The 27,335-nt window shown below is 47.0% G+C and overlaps 1 protein-coding gene across 1 annotated transcript in view; it reads right to left on the bottom strand.

The window, feature by feature from the left end:
* The window catches only part of LOC135310807 (BDNF/NT-3 growth factors receptor-like), a 203,471-nt gene that overhangs the window by 74,287 nt on the left and 101,849 nt on the right, over positions 1 to 27,335 (bottom strand). Inside the window, exon 11 of the mRNA XM_064439796.1 lies at positions 18,803 to 18,991. Within this exon, the coding sequence (XP_064295866.1) occupies positions 18,803 to 18,991 (189 nt within the window). The remainder of the gene's footprint in view (positions 1 to 18,802; positions 18,992 to 27,335) is intronic.

Consider the following 27,335-nt stretch of genomic DNA (forward strand, 5'->3'; position numbering starts at 1 on the left):
CAGAGAGCATGGCTAAAATCCTGGCCTACTGGAGTCAGCAGCAAAACTCCACTTCAGCAGAGGTAGGTTTTCGTTTTGTTCTCTTTAATACCACCATCAAAGACCTGGTGATAAACACACTCAACCTCTTAAATTTTATTTGGGTCCTCTCCATTTTGCACACAGAACAGCACTGATGTCTATCCTAGTGGTAAAGAGACTTTTTTGTCAAGATCTTGTAGAGTAAAAATAAATAAGAAACATGAAATACTTCTGTACAGTACACTTACAGCTGGTGCTAAATGCTCTTATATAAACCAAGCATTTAACTAAACATCCTGTCCCATACAAAACTGTCAAATGCAAAACATAGCAAGCCACAGAAGTGATCTGTACAGAATATGTTTCCAACTTGTCACATTCTATTCATCCCTGTTACCTTTCTGAGTTGAACTGAGTTACTAAATAAATTTAAAAATTACGGTAAATGTGACTGGGCGCAGATTAAATATCAAAACAATGTAAGTAAATCACACAGATGTGATGGAAATATGAGCTAAGGGGAAAAAAATCCATTTAGAACACTCAGGGCCAAGCCGTAATGACATTGTCATCAGTGGCAGGAGATTCCAGCAATAGATACACTGAAAAATTCAAGTCAAAATCTGCTTTCAATTAATATCAGGATATAGCAAAATATCTCTGTTAAAGTCCAAGGGATAATCCTGGGTTTACATTGAGGAAACAAAGCAGAATTTGGCCAAGGAGGTGGCATAAGTGAATTACCAAAGACATGGTCTAACAGGCAAAGATACACAGATGTTGAAAGGTCACGATATATATTCCCCCTTTTGGCTCTAAATCATAGAATCATAGAATCATTAAGGTTGAAAAAGACCTCTAGGATCATCAAGTCCAACCATCAGCCCAACACTACCATGTCTCTCAAACCACACCCTGGAGCGCCACATCTACAGATCTTTTAAATACCTCCAGGGATGGTGACTCCACCACCTCTCTGGGCAGCCTGTTCCAATGTCTGACCACTCTTCCAGTAAATAAATTTTTCCTAATATCCAATCTAAACCTCCCCTGATGCAACTTGAAGCCATTTCCTCTCATTCTATCACTAGTAACTTGGGAGAAGAGACCAACACCCACCTCACTACAACTGCCTTTCAGGTAGGTGTAGAGAGCGATAAGGTCTCCCCTCAGCCTCCTCTTCTCCAGGCTAAACAACCCCAGTTCCCTCAATCTCTCCTCATAAGACTTGCTTTCTAGACCCTTCACCAGTTTTGTTGCCCTCCTCTGGACACACTCCAGCAACTCAATGTCCTTCCTGTACTGAGGGGGCCAAAACAGAACGCAATATTCAAGTTCTGGCCTCACCAGTGCTGAGTACAGAGGCACAATCACTGCCCTGCTCCTGCTGGCCACACTATTCTTGATACAAGCCAGGGTGCTGTTGGCCTACTTGGCCATCTGGACACACTGCTGACTCATGCTCAGCCGGCTGTCTAACCAGAACCCCCAGGTCCTTCTCCACCAGGCAGCTTTCCAGCCACTCTGCCCTAAGCCTGTAGCATTGCATGGGGTTGTTGTGACCAAGGCACTTGGCCTTGTTGTATCTCATACAATTGACCTCGGCCCATCAATCCAGCCTGCCCAGATCCTTCTGTAGACCCTTCCTACCCTCAAGCAGATCAACACTCCCGCCAAACTTGGTGTCATCTACAAACCTTTTCAACTGTGATTTCTACTTTTAAAAATCATTGCCTGTAGACAATGTACCCAGTGAAGAGTACACCCATCCAAGCGATGAGCCGCCAGCTTCTCTAGGAGGATGCTGTGGGAGACAATGTCAAAGGCTTTGCTAAAGACCAGGTAGACAACATCCATAGCCTTTCCCTCATCCACTAGGTGGGTCACCTGGTCATAGAAGGAGACCAGGTTGGTCAGGCAGGACCTGCCTTTCATGAAGCCATGATGACTGGGCCTCATCACTTGGTTGTCCTGCACATGCCTGGTGAGCTCACTCAAGATGAACCACTCCTTAATCTTCCCTGGTACCGAGGTCAGGCTGACAGGCCTGTAGTTCCCCAGATCCTCCTTCTGGCCCTTCTTGTAGATGGACGTCACATTGGCAAGCCTCCAGTCGTCTGGGACCTCCCCTGTTAACCAGGACTGCTGGTAAATGATGGAGAGTGGCTTGGCGAGCTCCTCTGCCAGCTCCCTCAGTACTCTCGGGTTGATCCCATCCGGCCCCATAGACTTGTGAGAGTCCAGGTGGAGCAGCAGGTCGTAAACTGCTTCCTCCTGGATTATGGGGGGCTTATTCTGCAATCCGTCCCTGCCTTCCAGCTCAGGGGGCTGAGTACCCTGGTGATAACTGGTCTGACTTTTAAAGACCGAGGCAAAGAAGGCGTTAAACACCTCAGGCTTTTCTTCATCCTCAGTTGCAATGTTCCCCTCCGCGTCCAATAGAGGATGTCCAGGTTGAGACCAATAGAGCAGTGGCTAGGCTGAGTTCTAGCTGGGCTTTTGCTTGCCTAATTTTCTCCCTGCAAGACCTAACGAGGTCTCTGTACTCTTCTTGAGTTGCCTGCCCCTTCTTCCAAAAGCAGTAGACTCTCCTTTTTTTTTCTGAGTGTAAACGGAAGGTCCCTGTACAGCCAGGCCAGTCATCTTCCCCTCTGGTTCATCTTGTGACACTTGGGGACAGCCTGCTCCTGCACCTTCAAGACTTCCTTCTTGAAGAAAGCCCAGCCTTCCTGGACTCCTTTGCCCTTCAGGACTTCATCCCAAGGGACTCTCCCAACCAGTGCCCTGAACAGGCCAAAGTCTGCCCTCCAGAAGTCCATGGTAGTGGTTCTGCTGACCCCTCTTCTTGCTTCACCAAGAATTGAGACCTCAGTCACATCATGGTCCTTAAGCTCAAGATGGCCTCCGACCACCAAATCTCCCACCAGCCCTTCTCTGTTTGGGAACAGGAGGTCAAGCGAGGCACCTCCCCTGGTAGGCTCACTTACCAGCTGCATCAGGAAGTTATCTTCCACACACTCCAGGAACCTCCTAGACTGTTTCTTCTCTGCTGTGTTGTATTTCCAGCAGACATCCAGTAAATTGAAGTCCCCCACTAGAAGAAGGGCTAGCAATTGTGAGACTTCCTCCAGCTGCTTGTAGAACAGGTCATCTACCTCTTCATGCTGCTTGAGTGGTCTATAACAGACTCCTAGGAGAATATCTGCCTTTTTGGCCTTCCCCCTCATCCTTACCCATAAGCACTCGAACTTATCATCAAAATCGCTAAGCTCTACACAATCAAAGCACTCCCTAAAATAAAGATCCACCCCACCACCTCTCCTTCCTTGCCTATCCCTTCTGAAGAGCTTATAGTGATTCACTGCAGAACTCCAGCCATAAGAGTCATCCCACCATGTCTCTGTGATGGCGACTAAGTCATAGCTATCCCGCTGCACAATGGCTTCCAGCTCCTCCTGTTTGTTGCCCATGCTGTGTGTGTTGTTGTAGATGCACTTGAGCTGGTCTATTGGTTTCACCCCCAACCCTGGCACGCCACCCCTAGGCTCCTCTCTGCTGGGCCTGGCTACATCCCCTTCTCCCTTTGAACCTAGTTTAAAGCCCTCTTGATGAGCCCTGCCAACTCATGTGCAAGAATCCTTTTTTCCCTTTGAGATAAGTGAACTGCATCTGTAACTCCATTATATAATTGTGTGTGTGTCTCATCTTAACACCTCACCCAGTTATAATATCACAAGTGCTAGAAGTTTCATATGTTTTCCCATATACCTTATGAACACAGCAGAGCAGAGGAGATATCTATCCTTACAGATTAGCTGCAGGAGGGGCTCACTGCTTGATGAACAGTAAGAGCCACAGGAAACAGGCTCTATAAGCACGGCTCAATGAACTACTAACACTAGATATGTTTAATGGGTGACTCGAAGAAGGCGCTTCCATGGACAGAAGAACTGGAAGAAGAACTGGAGACACCTATGAGAAGAAAACCTGTAGGGATTTCCTAGTTGTCAAGAACTACATCTGATGATAAATCTGATAAATTTGTGGTGTTATAGCTAAAACTTTCAGATGTTTTGTTTACAGCTTAAATCCTCACAGGATCTATAATTTAAACCCCAAAGTTTTCAGTGCCTTGACTGAGAATTAGGCTTTCTTCCATGTTATAGTGCCACAACTCCTGGGAGGGTTCCCAGATGACAATCCTTCTCTCCCACAGTGGTGGGAGCACCACAGTTCTTGCCCACTGTAAATTAATTTTGCTGTAGCTAGATTGCCACCTCTCTGGCTGAAACTCAGTGTTTGCTGTCTTTTAGATTTTATATTTTATTTCTGGTGAGGGGTATTATCTCACCCTTCTGATACAGTAATCTATTTATTTGGCCAAGATCCTTTCAGTTTGGTTACAGATAGGCATATTGACATGTTCGGTTAGATCCTTAAAATCAAAAAGGAACTACTTAATAATAAATTAGCATAGCAATGCTATCATTGTTTTAAATGCATGAGCATTATGAGCTAAATTCACCTTTCAGGAAAACAAGAATACTGAAGTTGACATTTTTTTCAGGAATGAATTTGACCGTACATAAGAAAACTAAGGTATGCAAAGCCCTCGAGCCTTAGTAACCTGAAATTGGTTTTGATTTCAGTGATAAGTATGTATTAAATGTAGGTTTGATCTATTATGTGCTAAAACAACTGGGATATATCAGAATAACTAACAGAAATCTAAATTTGGCTTGCTGTGTTCAAAATAAATGGCAGACATTTTTCATTCTGTATTTTCTCTTTGCTGCTTCCAGCCTACTACCAGCTTTCCAACACAGTACGTTAAATCAACTCAAAGCAGAAAACTGTGCTGAATTTTTGACCATCCTTTGCAATTGATTTATAAATGTGAATCTCAGTGTGCTTCTTTGTAAAGATTACTGGTTGTAGAACTTCAAGGCTATTGCATGTGAGTTGCTATAGAAAATGCCTGCTGATGTTATTTTATTGTGGTCCCTCTTCCATGTTTGTTAACTGGAGACAGTGATCTCACCAGCACCCTTCTCCTAGCTCAGAGCAGGAAATCCTTTCCCTCAGCATGATACTAATCTTTTGGGATCTTCTGTGCTGCAGAAACAGAAGCACTCAGCAAAGGATGGGAAAGTACTGTGCTGTGTAGCTACTAGGACAGACACTTGCAGGGAGAAAGGCTAATAAACATACTGGCTTCAAAGCATTAACTCTTTTCTGCCTTTGTTTTCAGAAACAGGCATAGCCTGAAAAGCATCCCAGGATCCCAGTTTGAGAAGCAGGACTTGTAAGAAACTTCATTCATTCAGGGTCTGAGCCATAGTCAAGCTGTGGCTTGATAGTGGGAACAGCAGGACTTTCCCAGATCATTTCCCTTGCAAAAAGTGTGACATATTTTATCTTCTTCCCTCTTGGATTTGCATGTATTTTCATATAATGACAGATCTAGCAGAGAATATGATAAATCTCCTTCCATTCATTTGATAGCATTATCTTTCAGCTGACATTAGGGATGAAGATAAAGCAGGGACATTTAATGCAGCCTTCACGTCTGTCTTTAACACCAATGATGGGCCCTGAGACCCCCAGAGACTTGGGTGGAAAGAACGTGACTGGGGTTATGAACAAGCTTTCAGGTGACTTTGAACTTGTACGGGATTTGCTGCTGCAATTGAATGGGGCCCAATAAGATTCATCCCAGGGTACTGAAAGAGTAGGCCAATGTTATTGCGAGACCTCTCTCATTTATCAATGGCCTTGGTAATCTGGAGAGTTCCCAGTTGACTGGAAGCTAGTAAATGTTATTCCAATTTTCAAGAAGGGCAATAAAGAAGACCCTGGTAATTATAGGCCTGTCAGTCTCACTTCAGTGCCTGGTAAAATTTTGGAGAAGAGTATTCTGGGAGTTACTGAAAAACACCCGAAAGACAATTGTAGGGAAATAGACAGGGATTGGCGACCGGAAGATCACGGGCTGTGACGGAAAGATAGACTCCTCCCCATAGGAGTGGCAGGAACAGGAAGCGCAAGAGCTATATAAGCGTGTGACGCAGCTAAATAAATGGACACTTTGCATCCATCATATTGATGTCTGTGCATCACTGTCCCCAGGGTGGGTAGAGCCCTGTGTCCCGAAGATATGCGGCCCAAGATAGGTTCTCCCACAGAAGCGTACAGCAACAAGTGGTGACCCTGACGTGATTGGCGGGGCGACATGGCAAGTTCACTGGGGAGAAATGATAGCTTGAGGCATGCAAGGGTGGGACAGTGAGCCGCAGGATGGCGGGCGCGCAATGGAATCAGTCGTAAAGGTACTGAAGGGATTGGGGAAGGAATATGGAACTTGGATTTCGAAGGCGCCTACCTCAAAGGCCATCCAATGGATGATTACGCAGGGGCTCATACGGAGTCCTGCAGACATATTTAATAAAGATAATTGGGTGAGAATTAAAGAGGAGTTAGCCGAAAGGGCTATGATGGGAAAACCCCAGTACATACAGCTCTGGGGAAAGATACACCGATTACTATTGCAAGCTCGGGATGATCAGGAGACATGGCGGCAGGCGCAGCTGTGCCTGCACGGGGCCACAGTCAACAGTAGCCTGGAAATAGACCCAGGATGGGCAGTAGGGACACAGGCAGGGGCAAGCATCGCAGGGGATGGGGAAGAAGCAGGGAGTTCGGACGGAGTAGCCTGGCAAGCTACTCAGTCTGAGGCTCCCAAAGAGGGGGATCGGGAAGCGGCGGTGTTCCCTGTTGAGCCAACAGCACCTTTGGAATGCCCCCCCACCCCGCATACCCCTGGGACGATTTGCCCTGTAAAACTCGAAGTCATGGACGAGGAGGCAGGGAAGCTCCTCACGGCCGTAGTGACGATACTAGTAGCAGATGGGGTAGCAAGCCCCTTGTTGGGGCAAGACGCCCTTGCCCAGATGGGGATCGGGTTGAAAAATTTAGCATAGGGGCCACTGCCTCAGAGGGACTTTGTCAGCACAAGTTGGTGTGGAAAACCGAACAGCCCATCTGGGTGGAGCAGTGGCCCCTGACAACAGAGAAAATAGAGGCTGTAAGAGCTATAGAAAAACGAAAGCAAAAAGCGGGACACCTAGAGCCCTCGATGAGCCTGTGGAACACCCCTATATTTGCTATAAAAAAGAAAGATAAAAACCAATGGAGGATGCTGCATGACCTTAGAGCAGTAAATCAGCAAATGGAGGACATGGGGCCTCTCCAACCCGGCCTACCAGATCTGAGTGCTGTCCTGAAAGGATGGCAAGTCATTGTTTAAGATATCAAAGACTGCTTCTTCAGCATTCCGCTACATCCAGATGATAGAAAGAGATTTGCCTTTACTCTGCCCGCGGTGAACCGCACAGAACCAGGTAGTAGATGGCAGTGGACAGTACTTTCGCAGGGGATGAAAAATTCTCCAGCGATCTGCCAGAGGTATGTGGCTTCTGCATTGCAGCACGTAAGGCGACAGTATCAGGAGAGAATCTACATGATCCACTACATGGATGACGTCCTCATAGCTGCGCCCACCGAGGCGTTATGTGAACAAGTCTTTTCAGACACCCAAAGGGGCCTTGAGGGACAGGGCCTCAAGGTAGCTGAGGCAAAGGTACAGCGAGGACCAGTGTGTGGATTTCTGGGTGCTAGAATACAAGGGGATTGCATACAAGCTCAGCCTATTAAACTTACACCTAAAGTTAAAAATTTACACGATGTACAGAAGCTGGTAGGAGCACTGCAGTGGTTGCGGACATTCGTGCGCGTCACCTGTGAGGAGATGCAATCTTTCTATGCGTTGCTGAAAGGGACCGACCCGTGGGAGCCCAGGAGTTTAGACGCTGAGGCAGTCGAGCAGTTGCAGATGATAGAACGTCGAATGCAAAAGGAAGGAGTATGGTGGTGGGACCCTCAGGAGGAATTAATAGCAGGTTGAATTCTAACCGCTGGTGGAGGATTAGGATTGCTATATCAAATACAGGAGGGGGAAGAAAAACCACTGCGATGGTTATATCAGAAGGTTCCCAAGGATGCATTCTCCACAAAAGTCAAGGTAGCCGGGGGAATGATTTGGCTTCTGCGATGGGAAAGCAAGGGAATCTTTGGGAAGGAGCCAGATAAGCTCACAGTGCTGTGGAATGGGGAAAAATGGCGGAAGGTGGTAGAGAGAGAAGAGGATATACAATTGGCGGTATACTCGTACCCAGGGAAAACCGTCACAGGCACGGTACAGAGGTGGGCCGAAACAGCCAAAGTGGTGGATTTGAGTGTGGATAGTAGAGCTTTGGATACCCCTCACCCAGGACCAACATATTTCACAGACGCTTCCTTGAAGATGAACAGAGCGGCGGTAGTGTGGAAAGAAGCGAATAGTTGGATGCGCCAGACGTATGAGGAGCGGGGTAGAAGTGTGCAGTGGCTAGAAGTGAAAGCGCTAGAGATGGCCCTGCGAAAGGATAGACATCGGCATATAAATGTGTGCACGGACTCTTTATACGTGTATAAATTAGTCACGTCCATGAAACGAGAGGGTGTACCACACACGGAAATTGCCTTGATGCTAGAGGTTGCTTTATCGCAGCAAGGAGCAACTGTGACAGTAATTCACATTCGCAGTCATCAGACGGGGCCTGGACCACTGACTGAGGGGAATCGCATGGCTGATGAGGCAGCCGCGGGAGTCTGGACATTGACGGAGGCAAAGAAACTGCATGAACAACTGCACCTGGGTACTAAAGCCTTGGCAAAGGAGTGTGGCATCTCAATAAGAGCAGCAAGAGAAGTAGTAGCCACCTGTCCTTACTGTCAGCACTCGCCACTGTGGGAGGCAGGAGTCAACCCTCGAGGACTGGAAGCAAATGCTATCTGGCAGACTGACTTTACTGAATGTCCACAGTTGGCCCCCGGACAGCACCTGGCAATTACAATTGATACATATAGTGGAGTCATCATGGCTACTCAACATCGGAAGCAGACCGCAACGCAGTTGACTGCGCATTGGACCACGGTAATGGCGTGGCTTGGAAAGCCCACCGAGATAAAAACAGACAATGGACCATGCTTTCGGGCTCGAAGTACCGAAGAATGGTGTAAAGCTTGGAATATTGTATTAAAACACGGCATTGCTTACAATAGCACGGGGCAGGCAATAGTAGAACGCGCTCATCGCACCTTGAAAGCAAAAATAATACAGCTTGGGGAGGGGGAGAGGTATAAGGGAGCTATACCCGTAGCAGCTCAGCAAACTATTTTAATGTGTGCATTATATTCGCTTAATCATTTTATACGCGGGCAGGAGCAAGTTACAGCAGTGGAGAAGCACTTTGGCAAAGCTCAAGCAGGCGAGCGCTATCCGCAGGTACGAGTAAGGTTCCCAGGCAGTGAGCAATGGGAGAGAGGATGGAAACTGGGATGCCTGGGGAGGGGCTACGCCGCGGTTGAGAATGAAGGGCGCATAGAATGGGTGCCTGCAAAGTGTGTGAAAGCAGAACTGTGCAAGGATGTACAATGAATAATCCCTTTCTGAGTTGTCTCTTTGCAGGGTCTGCTGACATGGATCCTCATGCTAGCCGTGTCATTGGGAAAAGAAATGAGCTCCTTGACAAGATCGCAAGCAATATTGCAGCAAGAGCGACACTGGGAAAGGGCGGCAAAAGAGAGATATGAACTGGGATTGGATAGTAATAATTGGGGGGATCTTGTTGTGTGTAGTAACCATGGTTACTTGTGGGCTGCCATTGTTATGCTGTGTTATAAGACAAATCAAAGAGCGCCTGCGAGAGTTACATGAATATAGACCTGACCGCAATATGTATCCGCTTACGTAAGTAGCTTTGTAGAACTTTTAGCAGCATGGGGATGGGGAGATGTAGGGGAATAGACAGGGATCGGCGACCGGAAGATCATGGGCTGTGACGGAAAGATAGACTCCTCCCCATAGGAGTGGCAGGAACAGGAACCGCAAGAGCTATATAAGCGTGTGACGCAGTTAAATAAACGGACATTTTGTATCCATCATATTGATGTCTGTGCATCACTGTCCCCAGGGTGGGTAGAGCCCTGTGTCCTGGAGATATGCAGCCCAAGATAAGTTCTCCCATAGAAGCGTACAGCAACAATATGTCATGTCAGCAGCTAATGAATAACAAAGACCCATAAAGACCCATACACCTTTAGGGTAATGGCAGCTTCCTACAGGATCCAGCATGTTAATGAACTGTCAGAGCTCCAATACTAACAGTGGAAACACAACCAAAGAACGAGCAAATAGGACCTTTTGAAGCTGTAGCCCATGACAAGGCTGAGGACAAGTTCAGTCTCTGCCATTAGGCTTTCAGGACCTAAAAGCATCTTGGTTTTGAGTTGATAGTGTGCTCAGCCAAGCAGCTGTCACTAAGGAACAGGAGCTGCCCAAACACAGCAAAATGCATAGAAGTTTACTGGCTGATTTATCACACCATAATTAATTCAGTTACAGCCTTTCAAGACATGGAAGTGAAAGACAAAAAGAGGAAGAAAAAAGAAGGAAAGGGAAGAAGAGGTTCAAAGAACTTTGAACATTTTGTCCCAGTCAGTTTCCAAGAAAGAGGAAAACACTAGGAGAGATCCAATTGAAGACTGCCCTCCCACAGCCCACTGTTTCTGGAGAAGTGGCTGTTGGCCAGATACCTGAGACATATTTCCCAAAGTACACAGATGCGGTCTTTGCAGAGATGTGAACCCTCCCTGAATGGCAACACACATGCATACCAGAGCAAACAAGAAGAATGGCAGAAAAGGCTGAACGAACTTATAGAATCAAAGAATCATTAAGGTTGGAAAGGACCTCTAAGATCATCAAGTCCAACCGTCAACCCAACACCACCATGCCTCCTAAACCATGTCCCAAAGTGCCATGTTTTTTGAACACCTCTACGGATGGTGACTCCACCACTTCTCTGATGTACTATGTCAGTATAATGAACATGACAAGAGTGTTACACTCATAAGCGGGCTGAGTTAGCAGCTCCAGCCAATTAGTACCTGGTTAATTTTATGGTGATAACTAGTACAAATGCATGATAGTCTATAAAGCCTTAATAGGAAGCCTGCTTCCTGATACAAATGTTAGATGTGCCAACCAGGAATGAGGCGCTGCTGGACTTGCTATTCACAAACCAAGAAAACCTGCTTTGTAATATCTCAGTTAGTGATAGCTTTGGCTGCAGTGACCACAATATTGTGGAGCTCGGGACCCTGCTGAGTGTGCTGAAAGTCAGCTCTAAGACAAAGGTTCTGGATTTTAGAAGAGCAAACTTCAGTTCACTCAGGGCTCAGTTGGGAGGGATTCGATGGGAAGCTTCCATGGAAGACAAAGGAGCTAGTGAGTGCTGAGAGTTCTTCAAGAACTCTCTATTGAAAGCACAAAGCCAATTTATCCCCTACAAAGGAAAGGGAAGTAAGAGGAGCAAGAGGCCCCCATGGCTCAACCATGACCTCCTGGGTCTACTCAAATCCAAAAGGGAAGCACACCAGAGATGGAGGAGTGGAGGATTATCTGTTGAGAGCTACAAGGGCATTGCCAGAGCGTGCAGAGATGCAGTTAGAAAAGCAAAAGCCCAACTCGAATTGAAACTGGCTGTAGATGTGAAAAATAACAGGAAAGCTTTATTCAGACATGTCAACCATAAGTAGAAAAAGAAAACATAGGCCCACTGTTAAACAGAAAAGGAGAGTCAATCACCAATGATGCTGAAAAGGCAGAGGTCCTCAGCACCTTATTCACCTCTGGCTTTACCAACACTGTTGGGTCCCAGGATTTGGGAATGAAACTGCTGATTAATCCAAACAGCGACCCACCATCAGTGAAGGAAGAGTTAGTACATGAATTACTACAGGAGTTTGACCCCTACAAATCAATGGGCCCTGATGCCATCCACCCAAAAGTGTTGAGAGAGCTGGCTGACATCATCACAAGGCCACTCTCCATAATCTTTGAGAAGTCATGGAGGACGGGGGATGTCCCAGAGGACTGGAGGAAGGCAAATGTTACCCTTATCTACAAGAAGGGCTCGAGGGAGGCTCCAGGTAACTATATGCCCATCAGCCTTACTTCAGTACCTGGGAGAGTTATGGAACGAATCCTCCTGGGGGCCATCACAAGTCAAATGAAGCACGTGATTGGGGAAAGCCAACATGGCTTCACTAAAGGCAGATCGTGCTTGACAAACCTGGTGGCCGTCTATGACAAAGTGACTTGCCTGGTTGACATGGGGCAGGCGGTGGACATTGTCTACCTGGACTTCTCCAAGGTCTTTGATACGGTCCCCCAGTGTCTCCTCCTGGAGAAACTGATGTGTTATGGCCTAGACGAGTGGTCTGTGCAGTGGGTGGGGAAATGGCTGACAGACCACACCCAAAGGGTGGTAGCAAATAGCTCTTTCTCAAACTGGCAACCTGTCACAAGTGGAGTCCCCCAGGGATCAATATTGGGCCCAATGTTATTCAACATCTTTATAAGTGATCTGGATTATGGCATCAAGTGTAGCCTGATGAAGTTTGCAGATGACACCAAGTTGAGTGGGGAAGTAGACACTCCAGAAGGGAGAGCTGCTCTGCAGGAAGATCTGGATAGGCTGGAAGAGTGGGCCAGCAAGAACCTTATGAAGTTCAACAAGGACAAGTGTAAGGTCACGCACCTGGGAAAACATAATCCAGGAGTGCAGCACAGACTGGGATCCACCTGGCTGGAGAGCATCTCTGTCGAAAGGGACCTGGGGGTCCTGGTGGACAGGAAGCTCAACATGAGCGAACAGTGTGCTGCTGCAGCCAAGAAGGCCAACAGGATGCTGGGTTGCATCAAAAAGGGCATCACCAGAAGAGAGAATGAAGTCATCATCCCACTCTACTCAGCGCTTGTCAGGCCACACCTGGAGTACTGTGTCCAGTTCTGGTCCCCGCTGTAGAAAAAGGATGTGGACAGGCTGGAAGGGGTCCAGAGAAGGGCCACCAAGATGGTCAAAGGACTGGGAAGCCTGCCATATGAGGATAGACTGGGAGAACTGGGTTTGTTCAGCCTTGAGAAAAGGAGGCTTAGAGGGGATCTCATCACCCTGTACCAGTACTTAAGGGGTAGCTACAAAGAAGATGGAGACCCCCATTTTACACGGAGTCACATGGAGAGGACAAGGGGGAATGGACACAAGTTGCTCTTGGGGAGATTCCAATTGGACACCAGAGGGAAATTTTTCACAGTGAGGACAGTCAACCATTGGAATAATCTCCCCAGGGAAGTGGTTGACTCGGACATGTTGGACACCTTCAAGTGTTGTCTGGACAGGGTGCTGGGCCATCTTGTCTAGACTGCGCTCTTCCTAGAAAGGTTGGACTAGATGATCCCTGAGGTCCCTTCCAACCTGTGATTCTGTGATTCTGTGATTAAGTTGGCCCTGCGTAGCTAGACCTTTGCTACCAAAATGGTTGATGAGTAGATATAGTGAAGCAAAAGGGAATAAAACATGGGAAAGCTCACATGATTCACCATGACACATAAAATTTCCAGAGAAAGGTTAAATATTGCTTGGCTAGAACACAAAAGGCTGGCCCCTTTGTGGGCAACAGCACGTTTGAGTGGACATATCAGAACACAAGCATAGCCGGTCGGGGGGGGAAGAGCTGCATAAAAAGGATGAATTCATATATACCTATGCCTCGGTGAATGATGTGGGATATACAAATGGATTTCCCAGATTTTGGTCTCTTACGCCTAATACATGTCAAGGTGACGCTGTAGTCCATGACAGTATTTGGGATCAGGAAGCAGGAGCTTACAGCTGTAAACATTCTAATAGAATAGATTGGCCCTGTTGGAGGACAACATGGGAAGAACTTTGTTCAGATATACCCTGTTGTGAAAACACCGCAAAGGAATCACTATATTGTTGTGGTGGAAGTGACCCATTTGGTTTAGAACCCACCCCTTATTTTGACCATTCACCCCATGTGGAACGTTGGGGAGGACCCTTTTCTAATGGATCAGTGACCCTTAAGGGACACTATTGGATATGTGGAAACCATGCATATAAAGCACTGCCAGCAAACTGGTCAGGAATATCTTATGTTGGGGTGATCGGTCCCTTGTTTTGCTTACTCTCAGAAACAGGCGGAGACCATTTAGGTGTCCAAATATATGACGATTTGAAGTGGGAAAAATGATCCAAAGTTATTGATACCTCCCTCACTGATGGGAGTGGCCAGTCCTGGGGTAAAGACTTGTGGACCCCCCCCAATGTATCATACACCATTATGGACCCGCAACATGGTACCCCAATGAATGGGTTAGTGGTGCTCGAGAACCCATTTACAACCTAAATAGCATTATCCAGCTGCAAACCATATTAGAAATTATCACCAATCAAACAGCTGAGGCCCTTGACCTATTGGCAGACCAGGCAACCCAAATGCCAACTGCAATTTACCAGCATCACAGGGTTCTTGACTGCCTACTAGCTGAAGAAGGCGGAGTCTGTGGGAAATTGAATGACTCTAATTGCTGTTCAAAGATTGATGACAATGGAAAGGTCGTTAAACAAATTACTGCTGGAATACAGAAATTAGCCCATGTTCCTGCCCAAACCTGGGAAGGCTGGAATGTTGATATGTTCTCCTGGCTTCCAGGAGGTCCTTGGATTAAACGAATCTTATTTTACCTACTGTGTGGTCTAGCTACGTTACTGGTTTTGCCATGTGTCATCCCATGTTTCATTCCATTAATCCAACGTGTTGTCGCAAATATGCAGTTTGTACCCACTGTGACACCGGATGGAATTAAACAAATTAGAGCTGTACATCAGCTTGTGTCATCCACAGTCCAAACTGCATAAACTGTCTCCCCAACCTGTTTTTTCTTTTATTGGAAACTGAATTGTTATTAGGCATTGGCCTTGTTTAGAGTTGATATCATTACAGTGTTTTGGCCTTCATAGCTAAAATCTTTGTTATTGATCTAATCTTTCTGCCTTTGTCTCTATAGTTTCTTTCATCACTGTCTCTATATTCACCACCAATGTTGAGCCACGGGGTGGTGTAAGGGACTAGAAACTTGTCTCAACATTGTTGGCAGGCAAGTTTCACTACCGAAGCCTGATCACCACAGCAACTGAGCGGGACAGTTTAATCACCAAGGCATCCCATTGAGTTCTACCCGACAGGAATGTGTGCTCTGTTGTCTTGGAGTACATCCTCTGCATGTGCGCCCAGGCCCAGGGTCGACTGGCAACATATGGGGGGGCTCAGACCCTCTAGAACTATCAAGCACCCTCTAGTGACGGTACTGGGCATGCACCCTGCCACTGAGTGGAAGGCATGGATATGCAAAACAGTATTGACTATGCAAGAGGACAACCCTATAGAAAGGGGAAACCATGAGGAGCATTCTGGAACATTCACCCTCCACCGGATTCGAAGATACATCGGACCGCACGGACCGACCGACCACACAGGTAGACCGACCACCACAGATCCATGGTGGTAGCTATTGCAACACTCTCGTGCTCTCTCTCTCTTTCTTTCCCTTTCTCACTTTTTCTCTCTTTCTCTGCTTTTCTCTCGTGTATTTATTGTTGGCCAAATAAAGTGACTTGGCACTTGACTCCGTTTTGAGTCTTAATTCTGTTTCCGAGAATGTAAAAGGAACCTAGTCACGATAAAACATTGGAATTAATTAGATGTTAAGCCCAGCTACCCCCAACCTCCCAGAATTACGTGAGGTCGATTGGAAAGCAAGGGGGTTTAACCGCTGCCAAATTTTTCAACCCAACAGTGGATCGTGACAAAACTATAGGCAGGCCAGCCTCACCTCCATCCCCAGAAATGTCATTGAACAGTACAACCTGGAGGTCATCTCCAGGCATGTAGAGGACAGGAAGGCTATCAGAAATAGTCAACATGGATTCACCAAGGGAAGATCATGCTTGACCAACCTGATAGCCTTCTATGATGGTGTGACTGGCTGGGTCGACGAAGGGAGAGCAGTGGATATTGTCTACCATGACTTCAGTAAGGCATTTGACACTGTCTCCCATAGCCTCCTCACAGGCAAGCTAAGGAAGTGTGGGCTGGATGAGAGGACAGAGAACTGGCTCAACAACAGAACTCAGAGGGCATGATCAAAAGAGCAGAGTCTGGATGGAGGCCTGTCACTGGTGGTGTTCCCCAGGGGTCCGTGCTGGGTCCAGTCCTGTTCAACATATTCATCAATGACTTGGATGATGGGATAGAGTGTACCCTCGGCAAGTTCACTGACGATACCAAGCTGGGAGGAGTGGCTGATACACCAGAAGGCTGTGCTGCCATGCAACGAGACCTGGACAGGCTGGAGACCTGGGCCAAGGGAAACCTCATGAAATACAACAAGAGCAAGTGCAAGGTCCTTCACCTGGGGACAAACAACCTCATGCACCAGTACAGGTTGGGGGCTGAACTACTAGAAAGCGGCTCTGTTGAGATGGGCCTCAGAGTGCTGGTAGACAGCAAGCTGACTCTGAGCCAGCACTGTGCCCTTGTGGCCAAGAAGGCCAACAGTGTCCTGGGGTGTATTAAAAGGAGTGCGGCCAGCAGGTTGAGAGAGGTTATCCTCCCCCTCTACTCCACCCTGATGCGACCACATTTGGAGTACTGTGTCCAGTTCTGGGCCCCTCAGTTTAAGAAGGATGTGGAACTGCTTGAGCAAGTCCAGCAGAGAGCTACCAAGATGATCAGGGGACTGGAGCATCTCCCTTATGAGGAAGGGCCAAGAGACCTGGGTTTGTTCAGCCTGAAGAGAAGACTGAGGGGGGATTTCATAAATACCTATAAATATCTGAAGGGTGGGTGTCAGGATGATGGGACTCGACTCTTTCCGATAGTGCCCAATGACAGGCCAAGAGGCAATGGGCACAAGTTGGAACACAGGAAGTTCCACCTCAACATGAGGAAAAAAAAATTGTTTACTGTGAGGGTGGCAGAGAAGTGGAAGAGGCTGCCCAGGGAGGTTGTGGAGTCTCCTTCCCTGGAGACATTCAAATCTTGCATGGACAAGTTCCTGTGCCCCCTGCTCTAGGTGTCCCTGCTCAAGCAGGGGGGTTGGACAAGATGATCTCCAGAGGCCCCTTCCAATCCCTACCATTCTGTGATTCTGTGATCAGCAATTCAGTGACTATTTAATGCATTCCATTGCTTATGGTATTCCAGATTACTCAAATGCCCTCTGGTAGAAGAGATTATGAATTATTTCTATTCACAAAATAGTGCCACACAATAAAATGATGGTAAGAAAGAACATCGGGAATATATAATAAAAATGCAGGAAAATGCCTCCTGGTGCACTGGGGGAAGATCCTTATGTGTATTGTGCTTAGGGCAGACATTAAACTGTGGATCAGCGTTAATATTCACAAGACATAGGTAGCCTGGCATCACTTTCTACACCCTTTGAAGTCCTGCACAAGTCTATGCATGCACAGATCAAGGAAGGCACCTATTGTAGTATTTAAACTATGCAAAGCTGGAGGCAAAGGTTTCTGACCTAGATCGTAAGCCCTTAAACTACAGTTTTTGTGGTGAAGCTAAATCAGTCAAGATACTGATATGGATCTCACCTAGCTGCGCATCCAACACTCACCAACTGCACTAGGAATCTTTAGAATGACCTCTCAGAGAAACAGATCAAGCTTCCAGCAACACTTCAGAAACTTATGTACAAATTTACAGCATAAAGAGGTAGAAAGAACCTTGTCTGAAACAGTTAAAGACCATAATGTACATGTGAAACATAGTAAGTAGTGCAGTTACTATTAATTATAATATTATTTAGGTATTTTTTCAGTTTTTTGCTGTAGTTTCAATTGCTGTTTCAAAAATCAGCAGTTTGTATTGTGGTGCGTTAAACCCAGCCAACAGCCTCTTGCTCACTCCTGGGACAGGGAGAAAATAGAAGGAAGGTGAGAAGACTCATGGATCGCGATAATGACAGTTTAAAAGGGAAAGCAAAAGCTGTGTGTGCAAGCAAAGCAAAAAGAGGAATTAATTCACTATTTCCCATCAGCAGGCAGTTATTTAGCCAATTCCTGGGAAGCAGGGCCTCAGCATGCATAGCAGTTGCTTGAGAAGACAAACACCATAACCAGAAATGTCCTCCCTTCTTCCTCCTTTCACTGAGCTTTTATTGCTGAGCATAATGTCTTATGGTATGAAATATCCCCTTGGTCACTTTGGCTCCGCAGTCCTGGCTATATCCCCTCCCAACTTGTCCACCTCCAGCCTACTCACTGGGGAAGGGGGGAAAGGCAGAGAAAGCCCTGACGCTGTGTTCAGCAACAGCCAAAATGCTGGTGTGTTATCCACACTGTTTTAGTCATGAATGCAAATATTGACTTCTGTTTCTGACCCAGGATGTGTTTTATCCCAAGAATACATTAGGTGCACAGAACTGGCCAAAGACCACTGAAATTAGTGGAAAGACTACCGGTGACTTTGATGGAATACAAATTGGGCTTTGGGCCTAACACTGCTGCAATTCATTGATTCAGCACAAGGGCTGAATTTGGCTTTGACACTTGTAAAGCAGTTCATCCCATGTACCAAAGTACTCCTTAACGAATTGCATATATTTTAACTCCACCCTTCTACTCCCAGGAATTTACACCATTTTTCTATTAGCACTGCTAAGGAGCCCCAGCACTTGCACAAAAAAAAAAAAATAAAAATGACTGAACTACATATAGGCATTTGTACTTACAGTTGTCTGGCTTAAGCTGACTTCTGGCAATTCCAAAGTACTGGGGATTTTCAATTATGGGAATCTTTGTCATCCCAATGATGACTGCATCAGGACCCCCCTCAGAAGAAGAGGGAGTGTTACTGCCATTTGAGATGTGATGGAGGGGACTTGCCGAATCGTCATCATTGCTGATAATTGAAGAACGACCTAGAGTTAGAAACAAAGATTCTCCTGTAACTCAGAACATTTTCCCTTCCTCAGACGATTTCTTTCTTTTTTTTTGACTAGTTTGTCCTCCATCCCACTAGTGATAAAGCTCTCTTTATGTCCCTTGCTGATCTTACCTCAGGAATTTTATACATCTGACCATTAAGAGTAGGAATGTAATATAAATTTTTGTACTAGAGATCATCTAGACTAAATATATCAGGGTCTAGCATACTGCATCACTGGGAAAGATCTCCATATTTGATGAACTTCTATCAGTCTCAGAAATAACCTATGAAATACATGCATTAACTTTTTTACCTTATGCCCTACTCTGATCACACTGCAATAATTCCTTTTCCCACAAAGCTGGCAAACATCCGCCTTCCATTGGAGGTGGCATTATAACATGACAACAGACATGGAGGAGATGGGCTCATCCTAACATGGGAAGCTGTATGATTCCTGAAGGACAAAATGGCTGAGAGACAAAATCCAGAGGACAATTTGCACAGTCACAGTAGTACAAGGCAGACACTCAGAAGAGTAGTGGAAATCACTCGTCTCACCCCACTGTGAGATCTGGGGTCATTTCACAGGGACTTGTCCAGCCCAAGGGAACATTTCTCTGCCTTATAAGGCCCCATCAATACCCAGGTCTAGTGACCTTCCAGAAGGAGAGGTTTGTTTTGATCAGTAATTTAGTGAATTTTTTTCTTTTTTTCTCAGTTTGTGCTTTGTATTTTTAATGAAAGCACCATAGAGATAAAACCTTATAAATGGGCAAAAATAACCAACCTGCTTAGCTGAGTTCCACTTATGTGAGCTGCAGGGGCCTTTGATCTAACACTGAGATCAGAGCAGACAATATTTGAACTCTTGTGATTTAACCCCTGCTAGCTAATTCTGTTATATCCTCCAGTTTACATTCAGAATTCAAAGAAAATCAACATCACCATTAAACAATGACATTTTACCTAATCTGCCCATTGAAGAGCTGACAGAGACCACAAATACCAATTTTCAGATCATTTTCCGTCCATGTTAACCAGAGATTTTGGGGCAGCATTCACATCTCCTAGAATGGCATCCTCAGACAACACCTGTATTTGTCCCGCAGGCAAAAGTGACAGGCAGGGAGACAGCAGCATTCACAGCAATCAAAGAAGGGGGCAGCAGAGAGGACTTTGGGGAAGACAAAAAGCTGTGTTTACTCTGAGTCGACAGCCACTCCTTTGAAGCCCCAGACAGGTTTTAGGTTGAACAGAAGAGGACAGTGCAGAGGCAAGACAGGGATTTGAGTATCACCTGCACATAGATGGCATCTGTGTTTGCAGGAGAGTTGGGGGATGCAGAGGCAGAGAGGATGGGGACCAGCAGCAGATCTTGTGGATGCTTCATGAAGGGCACAAGGAAAGATAGGGAGGATATACCACACACACAATTAAGGAACAAGATATGAACCAGGACAGGCCCAGACACATCAGCCAAGAAAAGGCAGCTTTAAAGAAAAGAAACTTAGACTCTCTTACAGTTTTGTGGTTCACAGTATCATAACAAAAGCACTTTATCATTACATAGCATGGCTTACAGGAATAAAACGTAAATAATTTGGCATGTGGCTATTTCAACCATAGCTTTAGAGGCTCAAGCATACTCCCGCTCCTATCCTGCTTTCTTTTCTCCCCAATTGGTTTAATGGTGCATGAGGGAAATCTCATTGTTTGAAAAAGTACTTCTACCACTGGCTTGTAACATTAGAAGTAATATTTCAAATGCCTCGTACTTCACTGGAAAGTCACTGTTGACAAATGTAAGTGAAGCCTAGATCTCTGCAGTTTAACAAATGGAATACTAATACAAATGCTGGTTTTGTCCTTACTGACCACCCAAATCTGCAAAAGACTGATTCTACTAGTAAAGCTACCCGGATTAAGTTTTTGGTGAAGATTTTTCCAATGAAGTGCAGAGCCTAACTGTTGGCCCCTCAGATGGCACACAACAAATATTTTTTAAGTGCATGTGAGTTTGTGTGCAGCAGAAATAGAGTGCAAACACATGAAAAAAACTTGTTCATACAGCTGGAAGTAGCCTCACAATCGCAGGCCCTGGTTCTCATGGGGGACTTCAACTACCCTGATATTTGCTGGAAAAGCAACACGGCGAGCCATGCACAATCCAGAAGGTTCCTGCAGAGCATCGAGGACAACTTTTTGATGCAAGTGGTGGAGGAGCCAACAAGGCGAGATGTGCTGCTCAACCTTATCCTAACAAACAAGGAAGGGTTGGTTGAGGATGTGAGAGTTGGGGAGTAGCCTTGGCTGCAGTGACCATGAGATGGTCAAGTTTAGGATACTGCATGGTAGAAGCAGGGCAACAAGTCGGATTAAAACCTTGGACTTCAAGAGGGCCAACTTTGGCCTCTTCAAAGACCTGCTTGGAGGAATTCCATGGGCTACGGCTCTGGAAGGCAGGGGGGTCCAAGAGAGCTGGACAGTATTCAAGGACCACTTCCTCCAAGCTCAAGATCAGTGCCTCCCTTGGAGGAAGAAGTCAGGCAGAGGAGCCAGGAGACCTGCATGGATGATCAAAGAGCTTCTAATGAAACTCAAATGGAAGAGGGAAGTTCACAGTATGTGGAAAAAGGAACTGGCCACTTGGGAGGAATATAGGAATGTTGTCAGGGTATGCAGAGATGCGATGAGGAAGGCCAAGGCCCACTTGGAATTAAATCTGGCAAGGGATGTCAAAGACAACAAGAAGGGCTTCTTTAAATACATCAGCAGTAAAAGGAAGACTGGGGATACAGTGGGCCCACTGCTGAACAAGGAAGGGGCCTTGGTGATGCAGGATGCAGAGAAGGCAGAGTTACTGAATGCCTTCTTTGCCTCGGTCTTGACTTCTAAGGCTGGCCCTCAGGCATCTCAGCACCCAGAAGAGAGAGAAACAATCTGGAGAAAGGAGGACTTCCCTTTGGTTGAGGAGGATTGGGTCAGAGATCACCTATGCAAACTGGATCCTCGTAAATCCATGGGCCCTGATGAGATGCAGCCACGAGTGCTGAGGGAGCTGGCGGATGTTCTTGCTGAGCCACTCTCCATCATCTTTGAAAGGTCGTGGAGGATAGGAGAGGTGCCCGAGGACTGGAGGAAAGCAAATGTCACACCAGTCTTCAAAAAGGGTAAGAAGGAGGACCTGGGAAACTATAGGCCAGACAGCCTCACCTCCATCCCCAGAAGGGTGATGGAGCAGTTCATCCTGGAGGTCATCTCCAGGCATGTAGAGGACAGGAAGGCTATCAGAAATAGTCAACACGGATTCACCAAGGGAAGATCATGCTTGACCAACCTGATAGCCTTCTATGATGGTGTGACTGGCTGGGTTGATGAAGGGAGAGCAGTGGATATTGTCTACCATGACTTCAGTAAGGCATTTGACACTGTCTCCCATAGCCTCCTCACAGGCAAGCTAAGGAAGTGTGGGCTGGATGAGAGGACAGTGAGGTGGATAGAGAACTGGCTCAACAACAGAACTCAGAGGGTCATGATCAAAAGAGCAGAGTCTGGATGGAGGCCTGTCACTGGTGGTGTTCCCCAGGGGTCCGTGCTGGGTCCAGTCCTGTTCAACATATTCATCAATGACTTGGATGATGGGATAGAGTGTACCCTCAGCAAGTTCACTGACGATACCAAGCTGGGAGGAGTGGCTGATACACCAGAAGGCTGTGCTGCCATGCAACGAGACCTGGACAGGCTGGAGACCTGGGCCAAGGGAAACCTCATGAAATACAACAAGAGCAAGTGCAAGGTCCTTCACCTGGGGACAAACAACCTCATGCACCAGTACAGGTTGGGGGCTGAACTACTAGAAAGCGGCTCTGTTGAGATGGGCCTCAGAGTGCTGGTAGACAGCAAGCTGACTCTGAGCCAGCACTGTGCCCTTGTGGCCAAGAAGGCCAACAGTGTCCTGGGGTGTATTAAAAGGAGTGCGGCCAGCAGGTTGAGAGAGGTTATCCTCCCCCTCTACTCCGCCCTGATGCGACCACATTTGGAGTACTGTGTCCAGTTCTGGGCCCCTCAGTTTAAGAAGGATGTGGAACTGCTTGAGCAAGTCCAGCAGAGAGCTACCAAGATGATCAGGGGACTGGAGCATCTCCCTTATGAGGAAGGGCCAAGAGACCTGGGTTTGTTCAGCCTGAAGAGAAGACTGAGGGGGGATTTCATAAATACCTATAAATATCTGAAGGGTGGGTGTCAGGATGATGGGACTCGACTCTTTCCGATAGTGCCCAATGACAGGCCAAGAGGCAATGGGCACAAGTTGGAACACAGGAAGTTCCACCTCAACATGAGGAAAAAAAAATTGTTTACTGTGAGGGTGGCAGAGAAGTGGAAGAGGCTGCCCAGGGAGGTTGTGGAGTCTCCTTCCCTGGAGACATTCAAATCTTGCATGGACAAGTTCCTGTGCCCCCTGCTCTAGGTGTCCCTGCTCAAGCAGGGGGGTTGGACAAGATGATCTCCAGAGGTCCTTTCCAACCCCTACCATTCTGTGATTCTGTGATTTTTTATAGAGATTGTCCTTAGTCTACAAACTTTCTGAATGTCAAGCTAATGGCACCAAAAACCAAGCAGACAAATACACATTTTCTTGGAAACAATGTAGTCTTTTTATACTAATACAGCTTTAGTATGAGGGTCAAATCCCTTCCTTTATAGCAAATGGGTGAATTTTCTTGGCTGTGCAATTAAAGGCACTCCTCTAAGTCTTCCATCCTTGCTGTTCTCTGCTTCACAGCATGAGGCTTTTTTGTTATTATTTGCTTTTACCATGCATATAGCAATGGCATGGAAAAGTGTCCATTACATATTTCTAGGATGGTAGAGCAGGATATTGAATAGGAACTCATAGCATCTATGTGGGTACTTGGCTGCTGGCCAGGTCAATCTACCACACTTACCTAAGCAGTCTCAGGCAATACAGAATCAGAAAGACCATATGGTTCTGGTTTGCACTTGGCATGGCATTGCTAGCACGTATTCCCAGACTTTAGTTTAGATGGTCACAATCACTGTATCCATCTGCTTCTCCCTCCACCTAATGTGCTGATGATATAAGCAGTCTACTGTACGTGCACTTACTCTCTGAACTATAAAAATATTTCTTGGATGCTACCGTATCCCACATCCCCCTCGCCACATATTTTTGTGCATCACACATCACATGACTTATCCCTGAAGTTACCACTAATGGCTCAGTCATGCTAGGAGGCAACAGAGGCAGGACAGTGAGTGCATATCATCAGTCAGCCTCAGCTCTGTTGGATTTTGAGCCCATAATGAATCTTCTTTTTTTTTTCCTTTTTGGATGGACGTATTTTTTCACTAGTTAATTACGTTGTTCTCAAAAAGCACTTACACAAGACTTCTTTCCCCATAAGACTCACATATTTGCTGTAGATTCCAATAAATTATTTTTTTCTGCATGATTAAAAGGCAAGTTTTATACTTCAGCAAGAACAGAGACTCAAACTTTCTTGTTATCAAGCTAAGATCCCAGTTTCCTAACAGAATACACATCCTCTTTTTAGCTCAGTTCTTGAATCCTGTCGTGGTTTAGCCAGCAGCTCAGCCCCACACAGTCGCTCGCTCACTCCCCCACCAGTAGATGGGGGAAAGAATCAGAAGGGTAACGCTCGTGGGTTGGGATAAGAACAGTTTAATAATTAAAATTAAAAGAAACGACAACAGAAATGCAATGTAAAGGAGAACAACGAGAGGCGCAAAGCCCCGGGGGAGGGGGAAAGGGAGGGGAGGGGAGAGGGGGAACGAACCGCTGAAACAAACCGCACGCGCCGCAGCCGCTCGCCGCCCGCCGACCCGACGCCATGCCGCTCCCGAGCTGCAACTGCCCCCCCTCAATATACTGGTCATGGTGTCACATGGTATGGAATGAACATGCCATTGGCCAGTCGGGGTCAGCCGCCCCCACCATGGCCCTGCCCCTCCCAGCTCCCCCCCGCCACGCGGCAGAGCGCGGGAAGCTGGAAAGGTATCCGACCCCCACAGTGAGGAGAATTAACCCCTTCTCAGCCAAAACCAGCACATTCTCCACCCCTTATTCCATACCATTTACACCATGCCCAGGTCCCATACCATCCAATACAACCGTACCAACCACCACCCCTCCCTTTCCAATCCTTTAACATAATACACACACATCATTCCCTTACTTCATGGACCTTCCCTGTGAAATGTCCACTAAAATGTCCATTGAGTTCACCCAGTCCATGACTCTGGGCTCCATCTGTTGTATCAGTCTTTCCGGGTGGGAGAGATGGTGTGTGGCGTTGGGTTGCTGCATACCGAGTCAGTCATCGTTCCATCACTGCTGCATGGTTTGTTTCATAGTTGATCTTCCATGGGTTGGGAGGCTCGTACTCTGATATCATTGATACAACACAGAGGTGACACACAGTATTATATAGCAGTTCGCATTGTGCCATTCAGTTCATTGACTGTTTTCACCCAAAATCAAATCCCCTTGAGGCACACATCGGATTTCTCCATCCTCCCGCATCACCCACCAAGTGCACCCAGGTCCTCGAGCAAAAGCAATCCCACGAATGGGTTTGCTTTGCCGGAGGCAGGAAGAACCCAGACTGTTTTGCCCAGCATACTTTTTGTGTGCACTACAGGGACTCTATCCCCTTCCACAGTATGTAGGATTTCTGACTGGGCAGGGCCAGCTCGGTTGGCAGATCCCCTCGTGTTGACTAACCAGGTGGCTTTTGCTAAATGTGTATCCCAGTGCTTGAATGTCCCACCCCCCATTGCTCTCAGAATAGTATTTAACATTCCATTGTATCGTTCAATTTTCCCAGAGGCTGGTGCGTGATAGGGGATGTGATACACCCACTCAATGCCATGCTCTTTGGCCCAGGTGCCTATGAGGTTATTTCGGAAATGAGTCCCATTGTCTGACTCAATTCTCTCTGGGGTGCCATGTCACCACAGCACTTGTTTCAAGACCCAGGATAGTGTTCCGGGCAGTGGCATGGGGGACAGAATATGCTTCCAGCCAGCCAGTCGTTGTTTCTACCATTGTAAGCACTTGTGGGAGTGTGATATAGTCAATCTGCCAGGCCTCCCAATAGTTATATTTCAGCCATCATCCCCCATACCACAGAGGCTTTACCCGCTTCGCTTGCTTGATTGCAGCGCATGTGTCACATTCGTGGATAACCTGTGCAATAACGTCCATGGTCAAGTCCACCCCTCGATCACGAGCCCACCTGTATGTTGCATCTCTCCCTTGATGGCCTGAGGTGTCATGGGCCCACCAAGCTAGAAATAGTTCACCCTTATGCTGCCAGTCCAGATCCACCTCAGCCACTTCAATCTTGGCAGCCTGATCCACCTGCTGGTTGTTCCGATGTTCTTCAGTGGCCCGACTCTTGGGGACGTGAGTATCCACATGCCGTACCTTTACAACCAGGTTCTCTACCCGGGCAGCAATATCTTGCCACAATGTGGCAGCCCAGATGGGTTTGCCTCTGCGCTGCCAGTTGCTCTGCTTCCACTGCTGCAGCCAGCCCCAGAAGGCATTTGCCACCATCCAGGAGTCAGTATAAAGATAGAGCACTGGCCACTTTTCCCTTTCAGCAATGTCTAAGGCCAGCTGGATGGCCTTTACCTCTGCAAACTGGCTCAATTCACCTTCTCCTTCAGCAGTTTCTGCTACTTGTCGTGTAGGACTCCATACAGCAGCCTTCCATCTCCGGTGCTTTCCCACAAGGCGACAGGACCCATCAGTGAACAGGGCATATTGCTTCTCATCTTCTGGCAGTTTGTTATACAGTGGGGCTTCGTCAGCACGTGTCACCTCCTCCTCTGGTGATATTCCAAAGTCTTTGCCTTCTGGCCAGTCCATAATCACTTCCAAGATTCCTGGGCGACTGGGGTTTCCTACTCGAGCCCGCTGGGTGATCAGTGCAACCCATTTACTCCACGTAGCATCAGTTGCATGGTGTGTGGAGGGGACGTTCCCTCTGAACATCCAGCCCAGCACTGGCAGTCGGGGTGCCAGGAGCAACTGTGCCTCAGTACCAACCACTTCTGAAGCAGCTCGGACCCCTTCATATGCTGCCAATCTCTCCTTTTCAGTTGGAGTATAGCAGGCTTCGGACCCTCTGTATCCCCGACTCCAAAACCCTAGGGGTTGACCTCAGGTCTCCCCTGGTGCTTTCTGCCAGAGGCTCCAGGTAGGGCCATTCTCCCCGGCTGCAGTGTCGAGCACATTTTTAATATCTTGTCCTGCCCGGACTGGCCCAAGAGCTACTGCATGA

Source organism: Phalacrocorax carbo (genome assembly GCF_963921805.1).
Source record: "Phalacrocorax carbo chromosome W unlocalized genomic scaffold, bPhaCar2.1 SUPER_W_unloc_1, whole genome shotgun sequence".
In the NCBI taxonomy this organism is placed as follows: Eukaryota; Metazoa; Chordata; class Aves; order Suliformes; family Phalacrocoracidae; genus Phalacrocorax; species Phalacrocorax carbo.